This window comes from Macrobrachium nipponense, chromosome 12 (assembly GCF_015104395.2).
Source record: "Macrobrachium nipponense isolate FS-2020 chromosome 12, ASM1510439v2, whole genome shotgun sequence".
NCBI classification, from domain to species: Eukaryota; Metazoa; Arthropoda; class Malacostraca; order Decapoda; family Palaemonidae; genus Macrobrachium; species Macrobrachium nipponense.
In genome coordinates, this window is record NC_087205.1 from 81813742 (window position 1) to 81823741 (window position 10000).

A 10000-nucleotide genomic window follows, 5' to 3' on the forward strand; every position below is an offset into this window, starting at 1 on the left:
CAGCAAGTGCTGATGGCAGCAACGGCACCGGGCCAAGACAGCACGCCTCCCTCAGCGATGGATTTGCAGCCTATTCGACGGCTCTCTCAGTCACTATTGCCATTGGATGTTCTCTCCTTATCCTGAATGTCTTGATCTTTGCTGGTGTTTATTACCAGAGAGATAAATCTCGCATGGAAGCCAAAAAGGTGGCTGAGAACGGAGGCCTCTTGGCACCTGCGCATAGCATTAGTGGCGATGTCCACACCCCATCCACCCCAAGTCTTTCTGTGAAAGCTGAGGTAGCTGCCCGTATGGGGTCGGCGGGAATGAAAGCTCCGCCACCCACACCAATGAGTCAGGCAACACACCTGCCTCCTCCTGAATTTGCCGACTGCCCCACTCAAATCCCTCACTATGGCACTGCCCATGGCGTGTCTCATCTGCACACTCTTCCTCGTGGAGGACTGAGCAAGGCCGTACATTGCGAGATGCAGAAGGAGTGTCATGAAGGAGGAAGTCTTACTCTTTCCGTGCCAAGAGCACCTCCTCCTCCACGGATACCAAGCCAAGGTTCAGAGTCTCAGCCATTACTTAAGCAGACGTCCTTCACCCTCTCCTCTCCCCATACCTCTACCTCCTCCAAGAGCCCAACCAAGGACCCTAGTATGGGGGAACTGCGAGTATAGCGACCCTAAAATCATATCTAGAATAGCTTTTCTCCCGGTCTACCCTCCGTACCCTATGGCACTCCTGTTCCTTTGTCAGAAAGCTATTTTAGAGAGTTGCACAACCTTAGATTTCTTTAGCATTCAACTTCCAAAAACCAAAATTCTGGCAAATTACAACTACAGGTTGTGGACATGAAAAGACATAACGGATACTGGGATTACTAACATAAGTGATACCATCGTGTAAAAGTAGACTCAATCCGGGCACCACCCAAAAGATAAAAGGTCAGTCAAATATGTATATGTGGGTGACCTATGGCCTCTGATGCCCTAGACTCTCTTCTTGCAGTCGATGCTTCTCTTGAACATCATAAAAGCGACTGCAGTCTTTGAGTGTCCACAGCTTTAATGCGAATTATTTTTAAATGAATAAATCCCCACGATGCTTCGGCTCCTTCTGTGATGGTGTCACTGGAGACAATACATTAGTCGTTTTAGGCTCATACTTTCCACCCTCAGTGCATTGTGGTACTACTTAATGCTCAAGATGTATAATAAAAGACTATAAAAATGGGACTACTTCAAGTAGTCTTGTTGAAGGCCTAAGAAAGATGCTTTTCTTATTGACTCTTACAACAAACTTTAATATCAAAGCTTCGTGGTGATTTTTTTCCTAACCTGACAATCCTCATCCCAGAGAAGGTTTCTTCGGACGAGAGGAAGCGATTCCTTTTTGGTGGAAAAAACATGTAAACAGAAACAACAGAAGCTTTCCAGTGTGTGAGGTCTGGGTTCCAGACTGGTAGATAGGAAGATATGTATTTATTTTTTACAAGTGTATTTTACAATCGGATTCACTCGTATGTCAGTGAAACATCTGACAGAAAATGGACATTTGAGTGGATCGACCCCTAAACAAAATCCAAGAATCCAGGAGACTGTAGGGAAACCCTGGCAGATTTGTAAAGTGATATATTTGAATAAGTCTTAAGTTACATGAAGTGTTTCAGTGGTACTGTATTCTACAGTTCTGTGAGAGAGGACCCACTTGGGGAACTATAGATGTCCAAAGGATCTATAGATGTTTATAAAGACTTTTTAGCTGTGCAGGTCAGTCCTAATCCTAATTATATTATCGAGGAAGAATGAGAGAAAATGTGCTTTTTAGGTATTTCAAAATATTTATATTGTTACTTACGTTGAAAGTATGTATGAAGTAGAGTATATGTCAGACGGGCGAGAATCTTTGTATATAAAGTATGCAAAGCACTGATTTGAGCTTCTGTGTAGATTCTGCGGCCGTTGTGGAAGCTGAGATCATTTTTACTTGTCTCATGATTATTGTACAATAGATTCATACTGGTTCATAACAGACATTCATTACTTTTTGCTTTCGCTTTTGTACCCATATACCTTCACTCCATTTTCTCCTTTCATTGGTGCCAATCAAAAGCTTCTTTCATTATAATTGTTCAATGTACGGTCACTTCATACTAATGGGTTTTTTTTGCATTAAGGACAGGAAACAGAAACGTAACAGGATTGATTAATCACTCAATGACATGATGGCAATCACGAGGAAGGTGACACTACACAGTATGTTTGTACCTGGAAGATATGACATAAGTAATCATCAGGTCTTACTTAGGTTAATGTTTCCAATTCAATTGATTTTTTTCTATTCTGTTCAGGTTTTCTCTTTTTGAACTTCTGGTGGCTTTTAACTAACCAAACTCTGGAAAATTTGAAGCAATGAGAGCAGCAAAGATGGAGTTTATCTCTGAAATTAGGAAATACTGTTTTTTTTTAGTTTTGATGTAAAGTTCACATTGAAATATTTCTTCCAGAACTGAATTATGCTTGTTTAGTTAAGTATTTGAAATACCTCATTCATTTATTCATTTTTAGTGGAATTACAAGGTTTGTTAGAACCAAAAATCTGAATATCTGTTACACATTGGATGTCACGAGATAGGTTTCAATATTCTTTAGTTAATTTTATTCATGAAACCTACTCTTTATACTCAACTATTAGTCATTTTTCTTAAATGAAAATTTTAGTAATTGTTCCTTATATGGTATAGTTTATTGTTTGAGACTTTCATTGCTTGCTGTTTTCAAAAATGGTTTCATATCTTAGGGAGGCAGGAAGTTAGGTATAAGCTTCAGTCACTTTCCTCTTCCTATGGTAAGACTCATAAGATGGATTTGCAAAATGTTTTATTTATATATTTTCTTTAAACGTCTTTTAAGTAAACACGTAACTGAATGGGACAGGTAATAATATAGTATATCTCATGTCCGTTGCATTAGGGAGGTTTATTTTGACCGTTGTATTCCGAACGTTGTCAGTTACAGTATTTCATGAAGAGTAAGTCTGAGCTGGAAATATATAAAAAAAAAAGTTTTGCGAAATTGAAATATAAAATAATAAATGAAAATATTTTTCTCTCCGTATTTCTTGAATTTGATTCAAAAGCGAAGTCACTGCGTCTATGACCACTTTTATTTTATAGACTAGATACATCTGAAAAAAGTATTTGAAAAAAATGCTTTTTAAATGGTACTGGATAAGTCATATTTTTATCTGACTGAATATAAAGTAATCATTCAGACATGATTTCATTATTTCCACATTATAAACATTGGTAAAATCTCATTTTTTTATATGCACGTATTATATTTTCACAACATTAGACTATGTCTCAAAATTGGATTTCATGAAAAAAAGAACACGGGAACATTGCCATGTTCATATTTTAGCTGCTGAGTTGTAGTTAAATATCTTGTGCAAAAAAAACTTCCAAACACCTTCTCGCCTTAGGATGGGACTCTCCAGAAGGTGTCAGCCTAGACTTTCAGTACTCTCTCTCTCTCTCTCTCTCTCTCTCTCTCTCTCTCTCTCTCTCTCTCTCTCTCTCTCTCTCTCTGTACACACACGCGCACATCATATAATATATATATATATATATACTATATATATATATATATATATATATATATATATAATATATATATATAGATATATGTATATATATATATATATATACTATATATATTATATATATATATGAAATATGTATGTATAATTTATATATGTACTCGTATGTCGTATGTATATTTGTATTATGATAGTTAAAGAGCTTGAAGGCAGTCTGCAGAATTTCAAAAGATTAAAGTACCAAACTCAATAGATCATTTGAACATCATTTTAATTTTTGTAAATTTATTTAGTATTTCATCAAAAATCATGTAGCTACATATGTCAGTTTGTCGCTCACTGCAAAATCAGTCAATCACAAGTCAAAATCTAAGAGCTTTTTTTTTCGAACAGCCGATCTTTACCTACTTGAGATTTCGCTTTTCCTCTGCCACGTTGCACCATGGCTCACGAATTTCCACATCAGTTGGTAATCTATTACTATCAAGTGCGAGAATACTAAGTGATCTCACTGTAAATAATTTACCATTTAAGAAAGGATTATTTAGAACGGTGAGGCCTTTTTACAAAGAGATATTTTGATATTTTGGTTTTGAAGTTCAAATTTTGACGCAGTGGCTGTTGTTTCAAATTTGTCATTAGAATGCTATAAAAGTGTTTGCTAATTATTTCCTTTTGACCATTTATTGATTGGTGCTACGTCACTAGCTAAATAAACATGATTTATTTGGTTATCACAACAATACGTTTTGAGCATCAAACCTCACGTTTTAGAACAATCAAATTTTAATTTTGCATTCCTCGTGATTGCTTCATTATTGCAAGGTTCGTAACTGCCATAATTATAGACAATTATATTGCTGTTTTAGATATTAATTTTGTCTGGGTATGAGTCCATCTTTTCAAGTAAGGTGTATCCATCAACTACAGAATACTGTTACTTTTCAGAGGTGATTCATCAGTTTAGTCATACATTTTCGTATGACCTATTGATGTCTTTCAATTTTAATTCGCTCGCTTCAGATCCCTTTTGTCTTCATCCATGCCACCCATTCCCTTCAGACAACATCCTAATTCTCTCAAATGGATTCCGAACTCATTTGCAAATCTCCCAAAACACTTTTTGAGTTGGCATCCGTAATTTATCAATTGCATTTATGGAAAGTGTGAAAGAGGCTGCTTCCTGCATCTATATTTTTTGTGTTTAAATGTAAACAAAATGTAAAAAAAAAAAAAAGTAAAAACAAGTTTCTAAGAAAACTTGCCTTCGAAGATTCTACTTTGGACAATAAAAAAGAAAAAAAAATCTTGTAGCAAGTTACAGGGTCAGAGATTTTTATACTTCATCTCTTTTGTCCTCATTAAGCGACATTCTTTTTGAGTTTAACGTAAGGGAAAATGATGGTGGATGTTGGCATTCAAAAATTGGAGTCAAAGGTCACTGTTAATGCGTTTATGTAAATTGTCTTTAACGGCAATAAGTTACTTATGAAGTAGGTTTAATAAATTGTTCAAATAGCTCCTTCCTGTGTAGTCATTTTTCCACTCATATTGATTGCATGCACAAAGTAAAGCAGTGTCTGCATTGCTAACTTTTGTAATTTCCTCTTTTCATTTTGATAGGAGGAGAAATTAAGGATATGGGTCATATTGCTGAAAGTTTATTTGATTTTTTGTTTGGAGAGCTGAAGCCACTGATTGGAATCAGTAAGGTAAGAATTTTCTTTGTTTCAGACAGTGACTATGTTTAGCTTTCATGGCCGTATCTGTTTAATTTAATATTATTACTGCTGATACTGTTTTATGATTATTGTTCATATTAATAGAGGGCATTGATCTTCTCATTTACTTGAAGGCCAGATATGCTTCCTCCTTAATGATTAGACAAAGTATTCGAAAATGGTAAGTCGACCGTTAAGAAAAAGGAATATTCATTTGACAACATCAGGTAGAAGTCGTCAAATGAACTTTTAAAGTATTTTTTCCGATAAATTAGCTAAAAAAAAAGTTGTCTCTTTAACTTTCAAAGAACTCGTTTGCTAAACGTAATGTAAACCATTCTAACTATAATTTTAAATGATTTTTTATGCCGTTTTAAGTTTTATTTTAATCTTGTTTTGACTTCGAGGTTACAGAAACGTAAACAAGGACAGTAAATGTTGGCGCTGTTGAATTACTTTGATTAATTGTTCGTTTCTAAAGTAAACTAATGTGGACTGTGAAATTATATCTTAGGAACGAATAAAATGACTACTGCCGTGTTTTGTCATCAAGTTCTCTTTACGAAAAGAGAACGGAGGTCTAAGATCGTCGGCAAAGGTAGACTGAGCTTTGATAACTTTTTGTAAAGCATTCTGCCATCCGCTCGCTGTAGGCAACCAGTGGTATCCGAGTCTCGTATTTCAATAGATATTTACTTGATGAAGAGTAATTTATTATTATTTTGCTGTTAACCGCTTTGTGCACACGCCACTTAAGTTGTCAGAGTACGGATTCACTAGTGAGGGTTTTCGTTCCCATTTTTGTTGTTCCAGAGTCATTTGCATTTGTCAAGGTTTAGGCCATGGGCTAAGCTACCTATATACTACTAGGCTATAATTGTTACAAATGAACAGTGGTCTATGTTTTCTGCCAGTTTTCGTTGGTATGGATTGCCCTTTTTACCATCAGTTTCGGTGTAGTACTAGGTTAATGTAGGCCTAGGCCTTTATTTCATAGAATACCTAGCTATGCGAACTTTGTTGCCTCAGATCTCACTTCATTGTATTGTAACTTAAATTTTAGCTTTAACTTGGACACAAAAGCCTGCCTATTTTCGTGGCATCGTATTTCATCAGGAATTCACAAAAACGTTTTTATTTATTAGCCTATTATTTTTAATATAGAACCCTACGGGAGAAAATTATTTTTATTGTTCAGCAATGATTGGTATAACAGACATAAGACTGGAGAAAAATGCAAACAAAATTGAAACTAATATACTAAAATACATGGAACCCGAAGATGCAAGATGGTATATAATGTTGAAAGGAAGTCTGAATCAATACGTCAAGAATTATTATTGACATGGTTATGTTCCACAAACAAGGTTATGTTCCACAGACAAGGTTTTTAGCCTGTCTCTATTAGTTTGAATTCAGGGCAGCCTAACCTAAGATTGTGTTTGGGAGTTATGATTATCGTAGTAGATTTTAGTTAAACTTTATGACGTGTACATTTTTATTTTATAGTTTTACCAAATCTCCAATAGGTATTGTAAAGAATAGTTTATCACATCCCATATAGCTAGTAATCCGTATCATCCAAGCCTAGGCAAACCTACTGAAACCCTGTCCAGCCTTATCAATGTTTTATTGACCCTACATTGCTTTGTCATTTGCCCTGCTTGATCCCCGTTAAAGTCAATTATATATATATATATATATATATATATATATATATATATATATATATATATATATATATATATATATACATATATATACATACATATACATATATGTTTATATACACATATATACATACATATATCTCGAAATGGCCGTTAGCCTATTTATAATAATGTAGTATATACCATGATCAGACGACAATGAAAGTTACTGAAGAAAAACCTCTGGAGGTGAAGTGGAATTTCGAAACATTACTGAGGTGGTTAAGATGGCTCCATTGCCCTTCATACCGTCTAGTTTTTAAAGTCATTAGTATGCTACTTTGGGTTAAGTTTAAAAAATAGGGCTTTGCGTGAAATAAGAATTGAATTTACGTGGTTATTTCCATGAACTGGGCGTTTTTCTTTATTTTCTTTTTTTCCGTTAATTTTTATTCTAGAAAGAATGCAAGGTTAGGTGTCGGGTATTGGGGGTCGGGTGGCTAGCAGGACGAAATTGACCAAGAAAAGACATCTCGGTTAAAACGATTTCTAGTGATTGTTTTTACTTAAATTAATATTCACGTAAGATTGTGAACACTTTCTAGATAGTTATAGTTACATAAGTCAATCCAACTTCGAATAATATTTCGGCGAATATATACACATCATGCTTGTGACCTTTATGAATAAAATTCAAGAGGAAATAACATTGGTGTGGTTTAATATTTCTGAACGGTTCTTGTAGAAATCGAGAATCATTTGACAAAACATTTGATCGCAAATGACGACGTAGGAAATTTCATATCCTACATAAATAAATAAAAAATTATAAAAAGCCGTTGACACATTTTTAACAGATTGTATACTTTTCCCGCACAGCTAGTCGTTGAAAATGTAAGGAAGTTAAATATATCACCTCTGCTCCTGGAATTCAAGGTTTTCGTGCTTTAGTGATGACAGGAGGTAAACAGAAAATACAGTCTATTAACCATAGATAATTTAACGCAAAATGCCCCCGCCCCCATAAATATCTAAGCATGGCGGTAATAAGGGACAGTTAAGCCCTCAAGGCACTAACCACCAAGGTCAGGCATAAGCAGTTGTTCCGGCAGCTGAGAAGAACCTCGAGCAAGATTTAAAAACACCAGTGAACTATTGAAAATGATCAAGGAGAAAATGCGACAACAGCAGGTAGAACCTATTGGATATACTATCGGCAAGCAACTGGTACTGGATTCCTTGCAGCACAAATACCGTCTATACAGAGTGATCGAAACAACGAACGCCAGAAACTACACCTTAACGGACGACTTGTTATCGTTGAACGGCCCGACGAGGGGTATAATGATTTAGCCAACTTACGTTTAGCCAAGTAATCCCTAAACATAGTCAACCTGGGTTTTTATATTGATTTCCTCCCTGTGAAAAAAAATAAGTATTGCTCAAGGACTAAAAGAATCGAAAGTTGGTGACCGTCGAAAGTTTTAACTCGCGGGGAAAACAATGCAACAGACGAATTGGAAATTGAATAGGCTATATAGTAATAAATGCTTTGAAGGAGGCTTAGGCTGATGCTAAGAGCCCCGCGTTCAGTGGAGATTTATAGCTCTGTTAAGACCCATAAACCTGGCAATCCCCTAAAACCAATTGTATCCCGAATGTCATCACCCACATACATTATGGCCTGGATGAAGTGACTGGTTAACTATGCCATATATCTAGATGCATTCTGACCGCCAGTGGAGGTCATAGACTTGCTGAAGCAGACTGAGGTTAAAAGTTAATCAGGAGAAAACAAATAATGATTTTAGATAAGGTTTATAAATCGGATGCTTTGCCCCCGAGCCTTACTACGTGTTTTAGGAAATGCCTTTGTCGTTCTTTATAAAATTGCCCGTTTGGTCACACAGTGGGAAGCTTTTATGCCTGTCAGGTGGTATAGCAATGGTATCTCATTTTCGAGTCTTATTTACCAAGATGATTTTGAATTCATTTAGGAAAATGGTCTTTTTCGGGGCACTGAAACCAGTCATTTATATCAGGTACAACTGTGCTAGTCATATCACCATCAGAAGTAATAAGGAATCTAAACCATGTGCCTGTTTTCCATGAAAATTTGTTTTATCTGTTTCATGAGAGCAAAGGTCTTGTAATCCTGTCTTTCTGGCCTGGATGGACTTGTACCAGAAAAGAAAGCTAGCTCTTAACTTAAATACAATGAAAACCCACAAATGTCAGGAGATGAAGGAACACTGAAGGAGAATGAAGCGAGTCCTACAGAGGACCAGTCATCCAAGCTTACATGAGAAGGACATTCATTCATGACACTAGCTGGAAATACAGAACTATCCCACAGTAGATCTTGTAACCCACAACCAATGGTTGATATCAGGACGAAATCACAGAAGTGTGGAGGATAAGAAAATGAGAGAACCAGTACTCAAACACCTGTTAATAGTGAGAACCAGCGAGGAAAGGTTACAATCTACTTTCAAAAGTATTAGGGGAGAGCCTTCAAAGAGAAAATAAGTTCAATGAAAGGATAGTAGCCCGAGGATTTGCTCTATACCACCAATATAAAAGAGTAGCGTTCGGGTTTTTTTTCGGTCCTAATCAGGTATTATCATTGAAAATTAAGAACTGCGCAGCTTCACCTAGGGAAGGGCAATAGATGACGAGCACATAATATGCTTTTAGTTAACCTGGTTCCACAACAACAACAATTGAATGCGTCTTTAAAAATAATGGCAACTAAGATGGCATCTTTTTGCTCATAGAATCTCATAATTGAAAGCCAGAAATTCAGCAATTTATACAAGACAATGAGATTGTTTAGGGTGAGCCAAGAGTTAACCATCACCTTACAGTAGAAGTAATGTAGCAACTAGCGAGGAATAACGTAAAGATATCAGTAATGATGATGGGAGATAAAGGATAATATTGGAGAAAGCTATGCTGAGATCAGTCACAGTGAGCGAGAGAGAGGAGGTGTGTGCATCGCAGCCATTTTTGTCTAAAAAGTTTAGTAAAAGCTAGTCC

At 36.0% G+C, this 10000-nt stretch overlaps 2 protein-coding genes across 2 annotated transcripts in view; both read left to right on the plus strand.

Annotated features, from left to right (window-relative positions):
• The window catches only part of LOC135224615 (neuroligin-2-like), an 81383-nt gene extending 77795 nt beyond the window's left edge, over positions 1-3588 (plus strand). Inside the window, exon 9 of the mRNA XM_064263792.1 lies at positions 1-3588. This exon is cut by the window's left edge and continues 80 nt beyond it. Within this exon, the coding sequence (XP_064119862.1) occupies positions 1-668 (668 nt within the window). The 3' untranslated portion in view covers positions 669-3588.
• Positions 3589-5774: 2186 nt separating this feature from the next.
• Positions 5775-10000, plus strand: part of LOC135224616 (serine/threonine-protein kinase D3-like) — a 459833-nt gene continuing 455607 nt past the window's right edge. The window contains exon 1 of the mRNA XM_064263796.1: positions 5775-5910. The gene's annotated coding sequence lies outside the window, so the exon portion shown is untranslated. The remainder of the gene's footprint in view (positions 5911-10000) is intronic.